Source organism: Dermacentor variabilis, chromosome 8 (assembly GCF_050947875.1).
Source record: "Dermacentor variabilis isolate Ectoservices chromosome 8, ASM5094787v1, whole genome shotgun sequence".
NCBI lineage: Eukaryota > Metazoa > Arthropoda > Arachnida > Ixodida > Ixodidae > Dermacentor > Dermacentor variabilis.
In genome coordinates, this window is record NC_134575.1 from 122,467,240 (window position 1) to 122,490,479 (window position 23,240).

General features: G+C 47.1%; 1 protein-coding gene and 1 non-coding gene across 5 annotated transcripts in view; one reads left to right on the plus strand and one right to left on the minus strand.

Annotated features, from left to right (window-relative positions):
• The window catches only part of LOC142590566 (nose resistant to fluoxetine protein 6-like), a 109,751-nt gene that overhangs the window by 19,897 nt on the left and 66,614 nt on the right, over positions 1–23,240 (plus strand). For 3 of the 4 annotated variants that reach the window (XM_075702847.1, XM_075702848.1, XM_075702851.1), the window contains exons 3-7: positions 1,574–1,785; positions 10,159–10,270; positions 15,547–15,631; positions 19,737–19,828; positions 20,561–20,740. In XM_075702847.1, the coding sequence (XP_075558962.1) occupies positions 1,574–1,785; positions 10,159–10,270; positions 15,547–15,631; positions 19,737–19,828; positions 20,561–20,740 (681 nt within the window). The remainder of the gene's footprint in view (positions 1–1,573; positions 1,786–10,158; positions 10,271–15,546; positions 15,632–19,736; positions 19,829–20,560; positions 20,741–23,240) is intronic. The other variant, XM_075702849.1, reaches the window with a different exon arrangement.
• Positions 14,211–14,283, minus strand: TRNAP-CGG (transfer RNA proline (anticodon CGG)). The gene has a single exon. It is a non-coding gene; the product is annotated as a tRNA-Pro (tRNA).

Below are 23,240 nucleotides of genomic sequence, written 5' to 3' on the forward strand. Positions count from 1 at the left end.
ACTAAGACAATGTTATTACAGACGGTCATTCGAAAAACGAAATTCTGGGGTTTTACGTGTCAGAACCACGATATTGTTATGAGTCACGCCGTAGCAGGGGACTGCGGGTAAATTTTGAGCACCAGGGGTTCTTTAACTTGCCCCCTATGCGCGCTACACGGGCGTTCCTCCAAGTGTTCAAATGACGCAATTTTGTAAATACACGATCAGTTGGAAGTAAGCGCTTGTGTGGTCAACTCCTCACTTAGTCCTTGTTTGTGCGCACTTGACCATGATCTGCTATGCGTAACCAACTATCTCAAAAGTCGGTGCTCTTACACTGCTCAGGACCCCTTTTCAGCAAACCCTCTGCTACAGAAACTTGCAAGGTTAATGGGAACCCTGCTGCAGACAAACGTCCAGACTGGTTCATTCGGCTTGAGTAAATTTTATGATGGCATTGCCTAGACAGAAGTCGATAGTCGGGTGAAGTCAATAGCTTTTTTGTTTTTTCTCGAGCGCGAATTTTCGAGCTTTAATTATGCATTCAATGTTAAACCATACGCCCCCTAAACCAAGCTGGCCAAATTTGCGCGCACTCAGTAATGTCGGGAATTTGTGTTCGAGTTCGCCTGTATAGCAGTTGAACTACACATCAGCCTGGCAACACTGGCGGGTGACGAAGTAAAGCGCGTTCTGCATTGTCGATGGGTGGGGTCTGACAAATGCCGGTGTTAAACATATCCGGCTCCTTTTTTTTTTATTTCCCTATCTCCAATTGCTTCTGGCACCTTCAGCGCAAAAGCATATGTCCTTTGATATATGTTTCGGTTATTTCGAAGGAGTCGTCGCTGGCGGGTGTGGCTTGGACAGCACCCTAAACTCCAGAGAAAATTTCACCCTTGTTGGTTATGCAAACACCGTTCCTTCTACCTTTTTTTTCTTCTTGTTACTATCTGGGATGGGTACACTCGTAAGCAGAACACCCTTAGTGTATCATCATTGCATCTTCGCTTGGCATTTTTGCAGAATGTTAAATGCGTGATATGTGCGAAAGAAAGGTAATCGTGGCTCCGTCTTCTCTTTTCTTGTCACTTCGCAGATCCGTTATCAATTTTCCTTACTAGAGCTCTTCCAACCTAGCTTTATCGTGCGAGAAAGGATTGCTTGCCGGACAACTGCTGTAGTATGCTTCGCATTTTGACTCTGCTGTTATGTCATTGTCACACTGAACTTTTCAGAAACAACCAGATTTTGTAACCATCCTTGATTCTCTTGACACCTTTAGCTTACCGTGTTCTCCGGATGCTTGCGTGTTTTCACGGGTCCCGACCTTCGCCGCAGGCATTTGCCTCACTTTCTAGATAAGTGTGAGAAGGGCGTGACACATTTTGGGTACCCCAGTAAACACATCGCCATTAGTTGTATCTTTTAGTTAGCTGCTTCACTAAAGCTTCTGTTCACATAGATTCCAACATGTGCGTTTGATCTGGAGAATACTTTTTTTAGATTGTGATTGGCACCTCTCCGTCACTAGAAAACAGTAACAAGTCTTCGTGTAATATTTTTTCCCAACTTTTTCATGTGCCTGCAGTATTCGATGCGACTGGGAAATACCCGACGGGGATGCTACAAATTTCAGTCGTTGACCTTGGCGCTTTCGACGAGTGTCTGGAGACGGAGGTGAGCGACAGCTCTGGGAATGTAGTCTCATATGGCCAGTACTGCAACCTGGAGTTTCCAATGAAGAAGGGCTACATCGGAGAAAAAGAGGTGGAATATTTTGAATCCATTTTGCATCGAAAGGTAAGATAATCGCTTTTCTCCTGCGCATGTAGGTGGCGCGCTGTCTTGCAAGAAAATTTTTTGCCGTATACACCACTTTTCAGAAAGCTGCTATTAACAGCTTCGGAAATGCCAATTCACTAAGGGTACCACGTGGTACAAAGGAGCCCTTTGAACAACTACTCTATACGGGCCCATTTAGACCGCGCAACAAGTTGACCAAGATTTTACGCAATTGCAGGAAAAACGTGTTATCGGTGATCTTATCATATCGGATGAGTGAGAATTGTTGTGAAGCACTTTGTTGATGATTTGTCGGTCAATAACTGAGCAGCCGTTCGTCAGATGGAATAACATGTTGGGAACATGGCAGCATTATTAGAAACGGGCTCGCTTTGCATTTGATTACTGCAGTCTTCCTAGACAGCAAGACTTGCAAAGATGAAATTGCGCAAAAGGAACATTTTATTTGATGTTGCCTCTATCATGAAGTTTTTGCGGCAAACTAGCTTGTTGATTGGGACTGTCTAGCGGCTTGGGTTGATCTTAAATTTAGAAGTCCGGCGCATCCCCATGCTTGAGAAGTGGGTGTTGCTGATAGCACATGGTGATATGTAGTGGGTCCAAGAATATAGTGTCAACTAAGCTCCGACCCACCATGGTGATTTAGCGGCTATGGCGTTGTGCCGGTAAGCATGAGGTGGCGGGATCGAATCCCGGCCACGGCGGATAATTTCGACGGAGGCGAAATGCAAGAACGCCAGTGCACCGTGCATTGTGTGCACGTAAGTGGGCCCTGGGCGGTCAAAATTGTCCCCTACTACGGCGCACCTCGTAATCAGATAGGAGTCTGGCGCGTGAAAGCGAAAAATTTTATTTTATTTTTAGGAAAATCTGAGGAAGCTAAGTACTTTTTAGGAGGGGTGAATGCGAAAGCATTAACGTCCAATTGAACACCGCTGGGTCGTCCTTCGAGTTGCGAAGTCCTCGCGGGCAAACGAGCGCGTTGAGACGCTTGGCGCGTTTTGATTTGACCTTACCGAGGCGCAGTTAGAACGCAGGCGAGAACTTGTACGGATAACACAGGCTTCCGAGAGCGAGCCTGACGTGGTGTCGCAGCCAACGTGAATTTAGGTGCCGCTTCGCTGCTGCAGAGGCCGGCATTTTCGCTCAATGAGCCGTCTGACGCCTTCGCATAAAAAAGTAAACTCCCACGTGGGATAGGCGCAGTAAGCATTTGCCAAAGCACGGCGCTGCGTGGTGAAATAATGGAACGACAACCTCGCGTCTTCGAGATCATTCCTGGCGGTACGAGAACATGACTAACACGCACGAGGCCAGTGTGGAAAGACGCTTTATTCCAGTAAGCCCAAGATTATATAGCCGCCGTGCAAGGGGGCGTAAAACGCTATGCTTGCGCGTGTGCATGACCGTGCATCTCGTTCATTTCCCTACGTCACATGTCGCTTTTTGAAGCGAAAAGCTTCACTACGCTAGCCAACACCGCGCTTCGCGCGAGCCGGCGTATGTCTGAATAGGCTCCCTAAGCGTGTTTGGAGTCGGCGCAGGTGGCCACTGCCGCGCGCTATGCGCCATCGTTTGACGTTCGCCGCAAGAGCGTGTTTATCGCGGGGGCCGGCTATATAACCGCTTGCCAAAGAATAGGCGTGCACATTCAAGATGGAAGGAGAAGAGAGCGATACTACCGATACAGAGAGCTGTGTTTATGGCTGTACGGAAATCGCAAGACAATGTGCCCACCGACGATGAATAAAGAAGTTTAATAATCCAGCATAACTTATGGTATATATCATTGATAAGCAATTTGCATAACTACACAAGGCACACGTATAGCATAACCATAAGCTAACCAAGGCATATCAATAAGTGAAACCGTAAGCATAGCCATAGGCTAAATCATAAAGCATAACCATAAGCTAAACCGTAAGCATATCCATAGACTAAGTCATAAAGCATAATCATAAGCTAAACCGTAAGCATATCCATAGGCAAAAGCATAAGCATAAGCTAAACCATAAGCATCACCGAACCTTTTCGCTTCGAGATATCCACGCTTAACCTTAGCTAAGCCCCAGCCAATTTTTTTTTTTTTTTGGAGCCAGTTTACAGACTACAATATAATTGTGGCTCTGGGTATCTTTTTAGTGGATGACGCTCCCGTTGGCTTCTTCGCACTGGTTGCTCATTCGATTGTACTGATGGGGCCGTCACGGCAGCTACCGTCAGGTGCTACCGAATCTTGCACGATGGTTGTGTGCGATGGTCTGATGTTTTCTCGTGTGCGCTGGAATTGACCCCCATCATCGCTTTCGATCACGTACGAGCGTGGGCTATCGGCTTTCTGGAGGACTGTAGCGGGCGACCACGTTCTTGTGGGTACAATACACCGTGACCCTGGCAACCAGCGGTAGCTCTGGTAAAGGCTTGGAAGCTCTGTTGTAGAAGATGCGTCGCTGACGGCGGAAGTCCAGAAGCCGCCATTGACCCACCTTTGGTGCACCGCCAAAGGCTGTTGGTGAGTGGCCGGAACCGATAGAAGCGTCCTGGTCAGCCGCCCCGTGAGCCGCTGCGAAGGAAACTCTAAGCACTGGTCACGCGGAGAGTTCCTCTGCTCTAGTAATGCGGCACAAAAGTCTAGCGAGCTAGAAAGACACTTTAATAGTTTCTTAGCCTCCTCCACTGCTCGCTCGGCCATGCCGTTTTAGCGGGGATAGTATGGACTTGATCGAACTTGATTTGATCCAATCTTACGGATCAAGTCTTGAAACCGTTGGCTGCTGAACGGTGGGCCATTGTCGGTGCAGAGTCTGTTTGGCAAGCCGTGCGTAGCAAAAAATATTCGCGAAGGCAGGTGTCACTTTGCTTGTCGATGAAGACTAGAGCCCTAATTTCAAAGAAAAGGAGTAGAAGGCAACGGCAACCAAGTGCTCACTACCGTTGTGGTAGCAAAGATCTGCGCCAATGACTTCCCGCGGTAAACTTGGCATTTCATGGTTCTGTAACGGCATTCGGGTATTTCTAGCTTTACGCCGCTCGCCTAATTGACAGCGTCATGAGGTGTCCTCTTTGTCACCATTGATGCCTGGCCAGAAAAGTGCGAGACGTGCGCGTGCCTTCATCTTTTCTGCTCCCAGGTGCGCAGCATGCAAACGAGAAACAATGTCACCGCGCATCTTGATAGGGATACCGAGGCGGTTACTGCGTACAACCATGCCATGTTCCGAGAGCAGTTCATCTCGGAAGTCCCAGTAGATGCGCATCACCGGAATGACGACATAGTTGCTATCGGGCCAACTTGTGCTTGCATATTAGCGAAGTTGCTGCATCGTCGGGTCTTTCTCACTTTCTTGCAAAACTTGATTCAGGTGCTTGTCTGAAACTGGAAGATTGATGATTGGATTGACGTGAAAGTGTTCTCCGTGTTCACACAAAACTGCAGAGCTCGGAAAACGGGATAACGCGTCGGCAGTATGGATGTTTTCCTGCGGCTATTTCACTGTGGGGCGATATCGTTGCAGGTTGAGGCGCATGCGCTGAAGGCGAAGTGGGCACTGACACAATGGTTTCTTACAAATCATCTCTAGTGGTTTCTGATCAGACTCCACTGTGACGTCTGCTTGCCCAAACAAGTAGGCCTGGAATTTTGCGCAGCCAAGAACGATCGCTAGCATTTATTTTTCTATCTGTGCGTATCTCGTTGCGTTTTCCAGAGAGCGCGATGAGTATGCTACTTGCTGACCGTTTTGAATGATCACAGCGCGGATTCCGTCTTGACTGGCGTCTACCAATATGAGGACGCCAGTCAAAACAGCTTACAAAGAACGGGCGTCCTTTCTACCTTTATAGTTTATAGCTGGTGTTTCGCGATAGGCTGGTGTTTTTGGTAGTACGCCAAAACGAGCTTTTGCCAGTGCCTCACGAAGAGCTTTGAAACTAGTCTGATGTTGGTCTTCCCAAACAAATGCTGCGTCAATCTTTAAAAGTCCCTGGAGCGGAGTTGTGATTTCCGAGATATGTCGAATGAAACGGGAGACAAAGGGGACCATACCTAGGAACGTTTGCAGCTCTTCCTTGTTGCTTGGCGCTCGAACTTTAAGAATGTCTGCTAGGCGCTCCGGATCCAGGCGTAGCACATCCCACTTCAAAACATGTCCGAGGTATTTGACAGATTTCGGAAAAGAACGACATTTATTACGGTTTAAATTGAAGTTCTGTTCCTGGCATCGCTGTAACGCGTTAACAAGGTGAATGTCCGGATCTTCCTTTGTCCTGCCACACACGAGAATCCTTTGTCCTGCCCCACACTCATTGTGCAAATTTTAGAGCATTCTTCGTCGAGCTTTCCGCCAGAAGCCCGAAGCAGCATCTAGCGTTGAGAAGTACTGGGTTTCCGCTAGAGGATGCAACGTCTTCTAAGGTTGGCATAGTCCCTTAGTAGTGCTCTGTTCAATTCCGTGGGGTCGAGACAGATGCGTACTTTCTCATTCTTCCTCACCACTACCATGTAGCTGGCCCAGGCTATTCGCTCCGTCACTTACTGAACTACGGGTTCGGCATTCATGCGATCTAATTCCTTGTCTTTGAGTGCAAGGGGAATCCTTAATTCTTGCCGGCCGAGTGACAGCCTGGGAACCTGACTCCAGCTTAATATGGCAGACGATAACTTTCAGCCTTCCCGAACCATCGAAAACATCATAACGCTCCGCGGCTTCGTAGAGCTCTCGTTGCTCCACTGAGGAAATTCTGCGGAGTAAACCCAGCTGTTCAGCGACTGATCCCTTCGAAGTCAGTGGGACGTCGTCTTCGACAAAAAAAAATATTGTTTCAAAGGAAGCATCAGTTCCGCTAAGACGAAGACGGATGCGGCGCGTAGATCCTTTATGACCGCAAAAGGTATTCAAGACAACGTCACAACTGTCATCTTCCGTTTTTGCTATCTCTCGCAGTTTGTTTCGTGCTATCACTCAACAATTTGCGCCTGTGTCCAGCTTACAAAGAACGGGCGTCCCTTCTACCTTTATAGTTGCTGACCAGCGCTTGTCTTTCTTGCCGTTCTGAGATAGCGCTTCTATCCAAAAGTTTTAATCCTGGGCGTCTACCACTGCGACGCTTTGTTTGGGTTTGTGCAGCATTTCGCTTTTCGTTTGTCATGCTACAGCGAAATGTTTTCTGTTGCCGCACTTTGACACGCGCGTCCTTTAGTTGGACATTTATTAGCCTCATGATTTCTGGCACACTCTCCACAGCGCCGACATTTCTGGACTGCATGGATTTCAGCTTGGCTTTCATGGCCCGCTTGGATTTCATCGCACTATTCTTTCACTTGCTCTCGAGAGCGACAAATTTCTAGTTTTGGCGAAAGAAGCGTTTTCCGAAATAAGCCTCTGTTGAAGCTTTTTGTCCTTCATGCGGAGGATGATTCTGCTCCTCAGCATACGCTCTTCCGTTTCACCAAACTTGCAGCTCTACGCCAGTATTCTCAGTCCGGATAACCATTCGCTAAAGCTTTCCCCTTCCTTCTGGTTACGTGACCCAAAACGAAACTCATGGTAGGCTAGGTTCAACGACGGTTTGTAGAATGTCTCAAACTTCTACTTAAGGACTTCTGTGTCTGACTTTTCTTCCTCTTCATTGAAAACGAAGGTGTTGTAAGTCCTGCGCTCATCCTTTCTGATAAGCATTCGAAAAGTTGCGGTTTGTGCCTTTTTGTAACTTTTACCACGTATGGGTCGAATTATCGCCTCCATGTTCGCCAGCTCTGCCAAACGTCCCCTGTGGTGTCCAAAGCACTAAGGTGTACGTGGCAGTACCGCCCTGTTGACGGGGAGGCGCTGGTTTCGTGTCGGGCATGCCGAAAGTCAGTTGAAGCTGGAAACCACCCGTGACGGCCTGCTATACGTTTGCTTCGACGCTGCCGGTCATCCCACCGCTGCCACCATGTAACACGCACGAGACGGGTGCGGGTGTGGAAAGATGCTGTATTCCAGTCAACCCAAGATTATATAGCCACCGTGCAAGGGGACGTACAACGCTATGCTTGCGCGTGTGCATGACTGTGCACAACGCCATCCCTACGTCGCAATGAGGAGAAGCTATATGCACTGTAAGATAATTTACACCCTTAAAAGCGAAAAAGGGTGTAAGTTGGTTTACAATCGCACCCTCACACCCAAAACGGTTGTAAGGGTGTGAGCTATAGACCGGTTTACATCCTTATTCACTTTAAGGCTGTAAACTATTTAAGAGTGGGGGGTGCTCCAACGTACAGCTAATCCAATCTGCTCCTATTTCATTTCCGGCATTAGTCTTCCGCGATTTATCGAAATTTTTGGCGGCCACGCCTACTTCGCTTGATCGTCACGCGACCTCCCGTAACCGAATAAACACCTCTATCAAAATGACACGTATGCACTGGTTGCATAGTATTAGGACGAACGAAAAATTATTTGCCATTTCACAGTTTGGTCATTATCCCTCCGCTGTTGATAAAAATTTTTTTTCTGGCAGCGCCCCCTTCGCTTGTCTGTCACTAGGTAAATCAGGGAATAGAAATCGAGAGAGGAGGTAAGAAGGGAACACGTGGTGAATGGGCTCACGTACCTGTGCGTAGAGCGGTATGCGAAGTCAAATGCGTTCGAATAGAGCAATCATTCTGAAAAACAAATACAAAAAAAGCAATATATTGGCTATTTGCTCGCATTCCGACGAGCTGTGAAGTCAATTTTCAGTGCAGTAACATTCCGTCGTCGGAAAGCGTCACAGACGAATGTCTGAATTGTTAATTCAGGTCCCATTTGGTGACAAAATAAGTGGGCAGTTCTGCACTCGCAACCCCAGACATCACCCGCAACACTGTCCATTGCGCATGCAGTCAAGGGGGACAATGTGAAAGGACCCTTTCCTTACAGCAGGCATGATTTCATATTGCAGCAAAGCTGTATACCTTTCCCGCCCAAGGAAATTTTCGTTATGCAAAATAGAAGTGAGACGTGCAGACAGGACACAAGAGTAGAGAAGTGGACAACACGAACGCCGACTATCAACTGAAGCGAAAAAAGAAAGAAGACACAAAACTCATCTGCGCATGCTTTAGAACGACAGAAAGCTGAGCTAGTTGGTAAGGATTCATTATGCAGAATTGAAGTGAGGTGTGCAGACAGCAAAAAAGTCCTGTCTGCACGCCTCACTTCTATTTTGCATAATGAATCCTTACCAACTAGCTCAGCTTTCTGTCGTTCGAAATTTTCGTGTCGTTGTGGTAAGCAAGAAAACTCCCCATACGTGGGCCGATCCCGAAGATAGTGCAATACCGAGCCGATCCGCGGTGGAGGTGAAGGAGGCGTTAAGTACTCCCTATATGGGGGCCGATGCCGAAGATAGTGCAATGCCGGGCAGACCCGAGGTGGAGGCGAAGCAGGTGTTAAGCACTCCCCATATTTGGGCCGATCCTCGAAATTGTGCAATGGCGGGCCGACCCACGTCGGAGGTGCAGTTCGCCATTAGGGGGCCCACATACACAGCTTCGCTGGTCATCTTTCTTCACAGAGTGGAAGGGCACTGAGATTTTTTCTTAGTATACTGGTCTATCAGGGGATTCTCCTGTATTCAACTAAACTGAATGCTTCGATTCCAAATGATAGGATTGTACTAAGTGGTATGGGATGATAGGATGGCACTAAGTAAGGCAACCTCGCGGAGGCCTCGCGAACCATCGGTACATCCTGTGTTTTCCCAGCGAATGTGTGTGGTGCGGACAGCGTGTGTCTGTTGTTGCGTGCAAGCTGCTTGATTGTTCAGATTATAGGGGAGCCTCGGAGTCTTTTCAGGCAGTTTCCAGTTTATGTGGTATCATAGCAGTTCTCTCAATGTTCTTCTAGAGTATTGGAGAGCTCCTTAACAATGTGTTATCTTCTGAACGTAGCCGGTAGTCGAGGGCCTATAATTGCTGTTCGCTGTTATTGAGTTCACGGAATGAACAAAAAAACACTTGAATCTTGAATTTTTTTACAGCGAACCTGTTAGCCTCTTGGTGGTCGGCATGTTTCGTGTCTGTCCGTGAGCGGAAATTGTCATCATCAGCAATTGTTCATACCCCCTAAGCAAGCAAAAATTCAATGGCTCCTCGTAATGCAGTGGCAGAGTACTCAGCAAAGTGAAGCGAACAGTGCATACATTCAATGAAATCGCCCATACAACGCGCAGAACAGCATGCGTTTTAATAAAGAACAAGCTCAAAACAAGCATTCGAGCCATCAATAAAGCATTCCATACCCCCTCAGCAGTTGTAGTGGTGGCTTTGCAACAGCTTCGCTGGACATACACTTTTGTAGGGCCTGAATGGCGAGTCAACTTGTTTTTTCAATTCTCTTTCAGGCGTATGAATACATAGGGTTCTTTACGGACATTGAAGTACCATTTCTTCGCATGGGGCTATGCTTTCTCGATGACTGCACACAGAGTGACTTACAATCGCTAGTGGACACATGTAAGTCGAACCACATTCTTTTCTCGAATGCCTAGATAGTTTCTTTCAGGTACAAGTTTTCAGTGCAATACTAGAGGGATATAGCTGAGCGTGTTCACGGGCCAGTGGGCCCAGCGGAGACGAAACCGGAGCGCCGCACGAGAGGAAGACTTTTAGATCAGTGAATTCTCGCTCGGACGAGCGGGGCGCTTTGCTGTGCCACCTTTCGAACAGAGTTGGAGTTATGGAGAAAAGACCACTACGCTCGCTTCGGGTTCTCGATCGCGGTCATCAACATTAAATCGTCGCCGAGCGGCCTCGTTGCTGAAACCTCTCGCTGGATGCAGAGGTCTTCTTCAGTCGTGAAACACCTCCGAAGCTTTTTCTCCTGCAGGCGAGCCAGCGTCGCGTTCGAAGACGACGCCAACAACACGCCGGTGTTAGTGTGGGCAGCCGCCATGTTTGTTTCGCAAGAACCCTGGTCCGCTCCGCTGGAGAGGGGATACCAGCGAGCGAGCGAGCGGCCCGCTCCACAAACGACACTGGCCTCCTCAGCGTACCGCACATGCGCAGTGGCGTCGCCGCTCGTCCGCTGGGCCCGCTGGCCCGTAAAACCACTGAGCTACAACGCTCTGATCAGAGAGTTTGTTATATATATATATATATATTGTCACGAGCTGTCACGAACCACGGCTGCCGTGCAGACAACCAGATAGAAGACACAAGAGAAAGACGTTAGCCAAGCTGCCGCGGGACCGCTCTTCAAAGACCGCGCCTATCAACCACATTCATCTGGTTCTGCATTAAACGCCTCGTGTGTAACATTTGGTGGTGCTGTGCGGGCTAACTCCCACGACCTACAACGGAGCCATCAGCACAAGGACTACGCCGAAGCCGTCGCCTCGGCGGACTTTTGCCGTCGCGCTCAATCATGGCAACAGAGCAAAATACCCGGACCAGCAGTGCCTTGGCGAGTCCAGTCCCTATCCAGCACTACGGAGAGCCTCGCACGTTCTCGACGAGGGCAGAGGAGGATGTGGATGAGTGGCTAACCCATTACGAAAGGTAAGCCAATACAATAACTGGAACGCTGGCGGTCAGCTTAGGAACGTTGTTTTCTTCTTGGCCGGCATGGCGTTGGTATGGTATGGCAACCACGCGGACATGCTAACTACATGGACACGCTTCGTTGACGAGATCAAGAAGTGTTTCGGTGACTAGGACGCAAAGAGGAAACGTGCAGAATTCACATTAGCCTAGAGAGCTCAGGTACCCGGCGAGACTTATATCGACGAAATTTTGAAGCTGTGCCGAACCATCAACCCTCAAATGACAGAAGAATATGAAGTGGGGCACGTCGTAAAAGGAATAGCGAAAGACGTGTACAACTTCCTCATTGGTAAAGAGGACTTGAACACTGTATCAGAACCGATACGGCAAAGCCGTACGTTCCAGGCGCTGGAGACTCGCCGAATTGCACCAAAGTATGGATGGCTGGCCAAGAAAAGACCGTAGCAAGTGTTTACACGAGTCCTCCGCACCCGGACCATTCGTCCACCATCCGCCAAATAGTCCGTGAGGAGCTCCAGAGACATGACGGACAGGCACGTTATGCGGCACCACGCTGCAGCTCCTCCGTTTTCCGAGACACTCTTTGGGAACCCCCTTCGGCTACTTGGAACCACTCGGTGAACACCGCGGATCTTAACGGCTCCAGAGATGAACCGCATTACATTACGACCGAACCACAACGCAATGATTCGCCCCCTCAACGTTTTGATCCACGCCCACGCAACTTTCGTCCACGAAGACTTGCCGCTACCTACGACTTTCAAAGGGAAGAGCCTCGTTACCCTCAACCGATATCTTCGGCATAATACTTCAGTCCGCATTCTGAAGTTCGCCCTTTGCCAGTGTGTAACTGTTGCGGCATGCCTGGCCATATAGCTGGGTACCGTAGCCGACGCCGAGCATCGAACTACGGACCGTCAGCGCCGACTATGCGGTCTAGTGGTCGTACGCTGCGCACTCAGTGGCTAGGAGACTGCACTTCAGGAAGCCACTTCCGAGAGGACCGATGCACCGCCCAGGAGACCTACTTTGGAGAAGAAAGAACCCGGAACCCCTACCGTTCCCCTGCATCCGACCGTACTCTGACGCCACCACCAGCCTTCCGAGCCTTCCGATCACCAACCCCCCGGCCGCGATTCACGTCACCGTCTACAGGAATACGATTTCGTTATTTGCTACAAAAGTGGCCGGCGACATGCTGACGCTGATGGTCTTTCTCAGATGCTACTTCACACAACTGAATGTGATGCGGACAACTTTGATGAATACATCGCTTTTGTGTCCCCGGAATTTTCGAATATGGGTACCGTCATATCCGAGCAGCACAAGGACGAGAGCTTACAACCGCTCTTCGCGGCAGCACAGGAGTCACCTGCAGGCAGTCGCCTTCGCCTACGTGATGGTGGCGCGCTGTATAAGAAGAGCTACTCGACCACCGGTGCACGCTACCCTTTAGTTGTCCCCAAAAACCTTCGCCACCAAGTATTACACGCCATGCACAATGACCCAACTTCCGGTCATCTTGTTTCCACACGTACGTTCTACCAGGCTCAATAACGTTTTTACTGGCCTAAGATGCGGAAGAATATCGAACGGTACGTCGCCAGCTGCTCTCAATGCCAGTGCTACAAGCGTCCGCCACAAGCGCCACACGCCTTCTTCAACCAGTTCTTCCTTCTAGCGTCCCCTTTGAACAAGTTGGTATAGGTCTTCTGGGCCCTTTCCCGCGATACTCCAAGGGCAATGGTTAGGTTATCGTTTGCGTTCATCACCTTACCCGCTATTGTGAGACCGCTGCATTCCCATCGGCCACAGCTACGGAAGTCTCTATCTTTTTGCTGGCTCCCGTCATACTCCGACATGGACCTCCTCGCATAGTAATCATCGATCGTGGGCCACAGTTTACCGCGGACGTATTTGAAGAAACCCTTCGTCTGTGTTCATGTAGCTTCCGCCATTCTACGCCCTACCATCCACAAACTAATGGTCTGGTTGAGCGCACAAACAGAACGCTTGCCAACATGCTGTCCATGTACGTCGATTCAACACACGAGAATTGGGACAGTATCTTGCCTTTCATTACCTATGCCTTCAATACCGCGAGACACGAGACCACTGGTTACTCACCATTTTTCCTTCTGTATGCTCGTCCGCCGCGCTACACCCTCGACACCATATTTCCCTACTTCGCTCATGACAACGAATCAATTCATGAGATCCTCTGTCGAGCAGAAGAAGCGCGACGCCTCGCTAGGCTACGCACCCTGGCATTGCAGGACCGGTCCAAGATACGCTATGACGGGCGTCACCGCCAGGTTTACTTCAATCCTGAAGACCTTGTGTAGCTCTTGACGCCGTTGCGGAAGCGTGACTTGTGGCAGAAGTTCCTGGCCCACTACGTCGGCCCCTACGTTATTCTGGAGCGCCTCAGCAAAGTGAGCTATCGCATTGCACGTCTCACGAGCAGTGGACGAAGCTCGACCAAGGCTGAAGTGACACACGTCGCGCGTCTGAGGCGTTACAACCCACGAGATGACTGACTCGCCCGGGGGGCTTCGTCTGCCAGCGGGGAAATGTCACGAGCTCTGTCATGAACCACGGCTGCCGCGCAGACCACCAGATTCATCTGGTTTTGCATTAAACACCTCGTGTGTAACTATATATATATATATATATATATATATATATATATATATATATATATATATATATATAAACGAGAAGAGAGGGGGTTAACCGAGGGGCCCGATTTTTATTAGTCATCTCATGAGATCATGAGAAGCCAACCAACACTGACACCAAGGACAACATAGGGGAAATTAGTTGTGCTTAATAAATGGAATGAAGAAACGATAAATTAATGGAAATTAAAGTGGATGAAAAAACAACTTGCCGCAGGTGGGAACCGAACCCACAACCTTCGCATTCCGCGTGCGATGCTCTACCAATTGAGCTACAGCGGCGCTGTTTCCCCATCCACTTTAATTTCCATTAATTTATCGTTTCTTCATTCCATTTATTAAGCACAACTAATTTTCCCTATGTTGTCCTTGGTGTCAGTGTTTGTTGGCTTCTCATGATATGACTATATATATATATATTAATATATATATATATATATATATATATATATATATATATATATATATATATATATATATATATATAAACATTATTTCATTTCGACGTACTGGCCAGGGTCCGGCCTTCATCAAGGATCACTCTAGGTTACTCTTGATGCAGGTCGGACCCCGACCCAAATGTGTGCAGTGTGTGTGTGCGTGATCTCAACTGTAGAAACATATTTTCTTAAAGTAATTACCCGATGCATGGACACTTCCTCACTAGTTGTCCTTTCCGCATAAAGGACGTTAAATAGCAGAGTTGACGTAGCAGTCCGTTCGCGGATTAACTAAAAATGGCGAAATAATTTTTAATCATTAGTTTTTGCGCCCATGTTGCTACGGCAGTATTGCCATTGTGCACCATAAGATGGAAAACAATTTACGCGATTTTAAAAGTGCTAGTGTTTAATATATTTATCGGCAAAAATTGACCTTATTGTGCTGCGATACCGAAACCGGGCAAGAATCATAACCTTCCTACGCACTTACCGCTTTCATGTAAAAAACAGAAGCAACCTAATAACAAATATAGCAAACTTAAAAGAGAATACACCCACATATGAGACGCGCAGCCATAAAAAATGGCTCATACCCTTTTCGGTAACAAATTACGGCCACCAAATGGTCTCAAATACCTTGCCACGGCTACTAATTTCTTTTCTACAAGCCGACATTGACATCCATGCCTTGAGACCATCAGAGCTCATCTGTCTGGTGAAAACTACTATTTCAATCCTCTTGGTTCAGTAAAACCACATGTACTCTTATCTTTTGCGGTCAATATGATATGCAGTAAATACCAACTAGGCCAAAGGGAAGTTCTTCACATGTACTCACAGTGAAAGAAATGTAATTACTGTAATTGATGTTAGCCACTGTTATTTTCTTTTTTATTTCTGAAAGTGTTCTTTGCCACCGGTCTGCCAATATGTAAAGGGGGCCAGGGACCACTCAAGCTGCCAATAAGCAGCTTTTACATTGGCCCCTCCATTTGCTTGTAAATTGGCCCAAATAATATGAAATGAAATGAAATCATCATCAACAAGTGCTAGTTTAATAAATGTGTCGTTCAAACATTGCCGTCTTTCGTCCTTTTCTCAGTGAAGCCTTCTTCAGTGGAGATTCGAGTGGAAGACTGCGTCACTGCAGAACCCGAACCATGGAGTACAAGGCAAATAGCAATTGTGTAAGTTGTTCAAACATTTTCTTGTTAATAGTCACATGGGTGAGCTACGTGCAAACCGACCCACCACGGCAGTTTAGTGGCGAAAGCGTTGCGCCGCTCTACTAGAGGGCACGGGTTCGATACCGGCCGCGGCAGCTGTGCACTCGTGTACTTACATTCAGGTGCCCATTAAAGAACTGCAAGTGGGCGCAATAATTCCATAGTACCCAATTTTGGAGTGCCTCAGAAAGTGGTTTCGGCGCGTACGCCCAAATTCAGTTTTTTTATCTACGTGCAGATGATTTACATTACGGCTGAGTTAGATTTTATTTTTTGTTTAGATCCTGAAGCGCCCAAGCACTCTGTGAATCGGTGTAAGCGATTCGTTTTAAACCGGGAAGGGGAAACCGCGCCTCTCGATAAGCGCAGCTCACTCGATAAACGCGCCCTGCAGCCCTCAGCCAAGGCGGCGGAGAAATGCGACACCGCGCCACTACCGACCACAGCTTCTAAACCTTCGAAATCCACAAAGCTTTCGCGCAAGGGCCCATGGGTTCACAAGAGCTACTGTATCTGCTCGCTTGTAAGGCGTTTTCTTTTTCGTGAGTTTCGTTGCTTGAACTCACTGGGCTTACATTCTAATAACGACAAAACTGACCATTGAAGCCAAATATCCTAAATCTTGCCGTTCCTATCGTTACGTTGGCAACCTGTACGCGTCTCGATCCAATTCTTAAACAGTCAATCGAAATAAAAACTTCGTTTTTGTTGGAATCGACGCCATAGGCTTATGATTGGTGTTATGGTTACGGTGTTGCAGTACCCTGTGACCTTTCGCGCTTCGACTTCGTTGATTCGTCACTTTATGTCGACGTAGCGCATACTGTATTCGCGTACTTATGGTGCCGTGATGACACCTAGAAAAAGGAGAAAGGAACGAAGTTGCATTGTCATTGCACAGAGGCCGTTTACTACAGAAGTGGTTAGTGGATTTTTATGCCGATATTCTGCTAGCAGTGCTGCCACCGTGCGCCTGTAGTGCGAGTACGCCTCTAACATGAACATGTTAGTTGATATTTGCAAGTCTGCTTATTTGGTTCTGGATTATCTCTAAGCATTCTTTGCCTCAACTGTTCCCTTTGCCGCTGGGTAAGCATCATTTTAGGAGCGCTGCGCCAGCAGGTGGCGCCTCATGTCTGGAGAGGAATAGGTGCACGTACCGATGCAATTCGTAGCAAACAGCATCGCGCTGCACAAGCGCAGCTACGTTTTTTCGATGAAGAACCAGGAACCTGTGCCGAGCGAGAGTGTCAGTTGGTACAGACGCGTGAAGCTGCCAATCAACGAGTGGCTGCGATGAGTACCAAAGCAGCAGGTCAACTGCGTTTAGAGCAAATGCACGTAGCGAAGGGTCGGCATGGCGGAAGGACGACAGCGATGAGTGTGGAATGAAGAACGTGAGCATTCGTTGAAAGAAGATATCGGAAAGTCGGTGGGCTGCAGCTTCGCCGGAAGAGAAATGCCGGACTCAGCAGCTTACCGCTAATACAGACCGGTCAAAGCTGCCGAATGGCGACTCCGGAGCTGCAATGATTCCGGAATCGTTCCACATTTTGAAACACCCGGAATGGTAGTGGGAATGGAATGGAGACCTAGTCCTGCAGTGCTAAATGTTTATTTTAAGCAAGACTACAAAACGGGCATATCTCTTAATTAACATTGGGCAATGTATTATATTTCTCAATTTTCTGGCTTATTCAGTGTCTACTATGCATCGCCTAGGTTTCGATATGGCGTTCATGCCCCGTTATCTATGTCGCATATGGAAATATCCTCTTTTGACTACGTATAGTGCCGCACCCCGGAAGCTTCCGTAGAACATAACTTTATCAAATGTCTTCATTTTTACCACCATCGTGAAACACTTCGCCATCAATTTAACACCTTTATAGACGTCTCGTTAGCTATAAGAATTACTCAGTCGTTGATCCTGTCCCTATAAACAGAGAGAAGCTGTGAAAACCTTGCGCAATTTTCTTGGGGACTGTGACCTCATTTTTTCCTTGTGAATAGTTCCTGTTGAGTGACGTAATTTGCCTTACGATAACGCCGTGATGTTTTTGTTGTAACATCGACCATTTGTGTACTTTGGTGTGTTCCATTTTCATCTCAATTTATTATCATGACACCTTTTCCGCGTTAGTGACTTCTTATGCGTTTTGCTTAGAACTGATCTATTTCACCGTGACTGGAGACCACTCGTGCTTGTCACAGGTCTTGCGCTGACTTGGCATTACGTAAAATTTGTGTATATTTGCAAATTTATATCAAGTTTCTTGTATAATCGTAGAGTGTATGTAAGTGTACCGTTCACTCTAAGCGATTGTGTAAGCTTTTGATTATCTCTCTTTTTTTTCTATTTATACTGTTCTCTGGCACAGTGTTTTTTATATGTGCGCGTGTTTAGCTATGATTTTGCGACAGCAGGGTCTTCACTAGCCAAGCTTTCGATACCGTGTCCGGCAAAAAACAACCAAGATACAGCTGACTATCGCTGCCACAGTAACTATAAACAGCTCGGTATTACGCATTCTACATATTTGAAGGCCCGAAAACGTCTCTTTGTTACAAAGTTACGTATCTTTGAAGAGAGCAACTTTTTCAGTTGTCAATAATGATTCGATTTAGCAAGAGCATGCTTGACCTACGACACAAAGGTGGAGAGTAAACAACTACTTAGCAAATAGCTGCGGCCTGCGCGAGCTCACACTGGTTCGGAACCCGCGCAATGACTTGTGCACACTGTCGAATACCCATAGAACGCGATAAAAGGAGGTCAGACAGGCGTGCCGTAAGAAACGGAGCATGTTTTTGTGCGTGAAAATGTGAGACAAAAAAAAATATTATCTTGGAAACTATATCCATGCGTTTCGCTTTTATGTTGGTTATTAAACTGACAGAATAATAAGGTGCAGGCAAAAAATATAGCGCGTAACATTACTTGCAGTAATGTTTAGACTCAAAATATGTGTTTTTACTAGGCACGCAAGCGCAGCAATTAATTATAGGGAAAGTCTTTAATTTTACTGGAGTTACAGTGGAATGATTCAGTTCGAGCACTTCCGGTGTAGGAATGGTCCACCTCTCACCATTTGTAGAAGTTAAAAGGAGTTGAATAACGCGGCTATACATTCTCTAGAATGGAGCGGGAACTGAATAGAGGGCTCAGCTCCGTAATTCCGGTGTCGATAGCCCTTTTGCTGAACGCTTCCCCCAGAACAAGTTTCGTGTCTCGTCCAGTGTGTGCGATCTGTCGTTGTTCGCGTGGGACGTTGCGATCCGTCCGAAACCTATATATTGTATGTCCCATGAATCTTGTGCCAAAACTTAAAAATGTGCAAATGCTACGCAGCTAAACAGAACCAAGGCAATGTTGGTTGTCGTCGCTTGGATTAAAACAGAGTATTTTTTTTTGTAATTACGTGCGAGAAATGGTATACGCCCAGCGTGAGGTTTCAAAGTGGCAGGAGTCATTTCTATAGGAAAGATATCAAGTACTTCGACTTTGGATGTTCTTTGTTTCCTCTGAACAGGCTCCTCTTCTCCATCCTGCGAACGCCTCGGCAAGCGCTGAGTTATATGAATGGAGTGCCCGCAAAACGTACTACGGTCTGTTACTACGTAATAAAATGCTTCGCATAATATACATTTCCACAGTGTGTACGATATGCCCCTTCTTTTCTTACCTTTGTGTATACACAAAGGCCTAGAACACTGTACTCCAGAAATTATCATCATCATCATCGTCGTCATCATCATCATCATATGTACTTTATTTCTCGTCCGAGCGAGGGGAGACTGGGACTAAAGGCACGCAGGCCTGACAGAGGTCCCAGACCCCACGGTTACAACAGCGGATAAAATCAGTACAAATGAATACACATATAACGTACATATATATTACGCACAAGAGATCACAATTTCAGTAACAAAGATGATTACAACATTTGTACGTTGGAACCAGTAAGCCGCATAAACATTAGCACAAATTCTATCACTATGCACTCTTATATTATGCACTCTATAGTATGCACTCTTAATATAAGGATCGTGTCTGTCTTTGCAGAGCCTTCCTGACGGTTCTAGTCACTGTAATAGCCGGGGCCACTGCTGTCGACATTTACATTGGTTCGAAGCCGAAAGCTGCGCAGAAAGGTGGTGAGTGCATGTATGATGGAAGCCGCCATTTAGAGTCAATATACGATGTCCGGAATCCTGTGTAACCGCTGCAGTGTAATTCTTTGACATCATTGTTGCTATGGGGGCATTACTCAAATTCTGCAATGAGAAAAACTATCATAGTAAATGCACCCTAATCTCAAGTGTTCTGTTTTCGATATAGGGGTACACGTTTCTAAATACAAAACGTCGCGCTATTGAAACAGCTAGCGTGTTGAGAAAATGAGCGTAACAATACAGGTAGTTATTCAAACTTATTGTGGGTAACTGACCTCGTGCGGCCAGTTAAACTAATATCGCGGCCCAGATCGAGTCACGTTCCCCAACAATATCGCGAAGAAGTGTGTGCCTATGTGCACACTCATGCGCACATAGGTACGTGCACACATACACTACTACACGCGCACGCGCTTTTACATTTGTACCCGCGCATACAAACATAAGTGCGGTATGCTGGCAGTCCCTGGTCAAAACGAATTCTTGGCCTACTTGGTTTGTCATGGCAAGAAAAGAAACGTCAAGATGATAACAAGGCGGCTTGTAATTGTCTTCATGCTTCATTGTTTATCCTTCGTCTTCACTGGTGCCGTTTGCAAGCTTCGCGGTCCCTGCTAACTATATAAAGATGAACATGGATAAATTACAATTGCTGAAGATAGTATGCTGATTTCTGGAAACACAAATCAGAACTAAGTCACAACATTCTTTCAGGAATCCTACTAAGGGTCGTCGTTGCATTCTCGGCTGCGACCAACACGCATGCATTGTTCCATGTGGCCGATAGGACCAACCCAGACCAATACTCCCTGAGCTTCTTGCACGGCATACGTTCCATCTGCGTGGGACACATTGTTCTCGGTCATTGCTACCAGGCACTATCAATTACTTGGGGTGAGCCCGTTATATTTTCTTTCTGTCTTTGTAAGCGCAGTCTTTCTTAGTAAATTTGTGGCTTGCTCTCTAGATCACTATTTCTGCTCTGAAACAATCACGAGCCCTAATAAGTAGACGAGAAAAAGATGTTACATAAAAAATTGCTCCAAAAAACGTTTTGCTCACGATATTTTCTGTTATTTTGGTGGCTGTAGTGTAGCTAAACTTCACGTGTCTTATGATTACGGAGGTTTTGTGTCACTGTTAAATCCTCGAAGCATGGCTCTTATGCATGAGGGGGAGTCACCACACATAACGGGTCAATAATCACACATATAAAAGGAAATGAAAAAAAGAACAGTCGCATTGAAAACATTTAGTGACCCTTTGACAGTATAATTCGGTTAGCGTGAACACAAAGAAGAACAAAAGTGCACCATGACTGGCGCCGCTTGCAAGCGCTACTCTCCCGACTCAATATTGTGCTTATTCGGAGCGGCCCTGGGTTGATCTTTGTCGTGTAATCTCTCTTTCTTTATTGTGATAGTTCCCAAAGCTCGCATAATCGTCCAAAGTTGGCGTTGTGGTGACGCATAGTGGCAAGCGCAAGAACATGTCGAGGAGTTGAAACATTAAAAGCTCTTTGTATACTTTGCTGCAGCCGTTTTTACCGCAGAAGGGGTTTTTGTCGACCTTTCCCGTGGACTTCCGGATGCAACGGAAACTACGTCATAGCGTGCCATAGCGGTTCCTGGCTTGATTTTGCCTGTTCAATTAAGGCCCAACGTTTAGCCACTGTTAAACCCTTTGTCCCTTCACGAGAAGGTGTTGTAGACTTTCGCTGCGCTTTATCTCCCCTCGGAATGAAGGTTCGGGCGCAATGTTGGCGCTCTTATTGAGAGTGGGTGTCGATATCGAAGGATGAAAGGACAAAGGCAGCTCGCAATGTCACTGCTACTGAATGGTGGTGGCATCTATATCACCACTACGGCAAAACCGAGCGAAACACGCCACGTGTTCACAGATGACGCCACCATTCCGTCACAGAGAAATCTCAATTTTTTTAGCAGTGTCACCACAAACGACACGCACTTGCCGCTGCCTTGCATTGGAGTAGCTTCACACAGCATACGCCAGCATGTATGCTCCTCTCGCTCGTGCGTCAACTCTAGGACGCGTCAAATCGGTTAACTCGTTAGTGCATCCTAAATGTATGAAATTCTCGAGGCTAAACTTCAATTTACGATTAGGTCACGTGCCTGACAAACCTGTATGCATATGTCAAGAGTGATGCTTACGTCGACGGCAAATAATTCAACGGAGCACTCTAGGTTGCGCAGCCCGTGAAAGATAATGGCTGCGGATGGAACAAGGAACGCTCGTACCGGGCTAGTTGCTCAAACTATGCAGATCGACGAGAAAAGCGCAAATAAAAGTTTCGATACCTTCAACTTACAAACTTGTGACAATTTTCACTGTGGCTGTGGCACTCGGCGGCGTAGCATGTACTGCAGCATGTACAGCGGATGCAGAGAACCTGTGTTTGGCGAATTTAAAAAAAAGAACTTCGTCGGACTCCTCAAGTTCCACCAGCGTCGTTGACCTCCTGATATATTCAGTAGATGTCACGGTGGTTTATTCAGTAGATGTCACGGTTAGATGTCATCGAATGGACAATGACCACTTCCAGATATTTGCTAACGTTGCTGAATATCAAAATGTTAAAGGAAGGTACACTGTCGCACGGTGACGTTCTTATCGCGATCTTGACGAGTAAACCGGGCAGACGTGTTGCGCAGCAAGATAGCGGCCACCAAATGAACGAAACTGCTTCATTATTTCCGTGCTCCTGATTTAAAATTACGGAACCTCTGTGCTGCCCGCACATGAGCGGAGCATGTGTTGTTGAGAAAAGGGGTACGGCACTGAAAACGATGTTCAATCGCACCAATGCCGCAATGCGCATGGCAACCTAAAAGGTTGAGAAGGAAACAGAGGGTGGTATTATGCGCCAGCTTGATAATTTTTATCCTGGTTACAATATAGTGTGAGCAAACATTGGCATGCTTGCTGAGAAGCCTCGCACAAGAAGAACCTTCGAGGCCCTCGTTTTGAAGTTCAGTAATACTCTTGCGGCCTTAGCGGAATATCTTGCAGATGGCTACTCATCCGTTCAATGGAGACCACAGGCCGCATGTCACTTAGCTCACAGGCCGCATGTCATTCTTACTCTCCGATAAACGCGCCTTTCATATTTCGGGAGCTGGACTTTACGTTAAGTGGCTTACGACGACATTTTGCAGTGGGCCGTGACGTCATCCGCAATCAGACAGATGTTCACGAACTTGCCAAAGCCACATAAACAAGAGCACCTTGCCTTCTTAAACGACGTATGAAGCACAGGTGACGTTCCAGGGCTCTGAAAAGTGACTGGTTCCCGTCCTGTAACCAAGGAAAGGTGTTACTAATTTAGCCTCGTATCGCTCAGTTTTTCTAACATCTTGCGTAGCATAAGCAA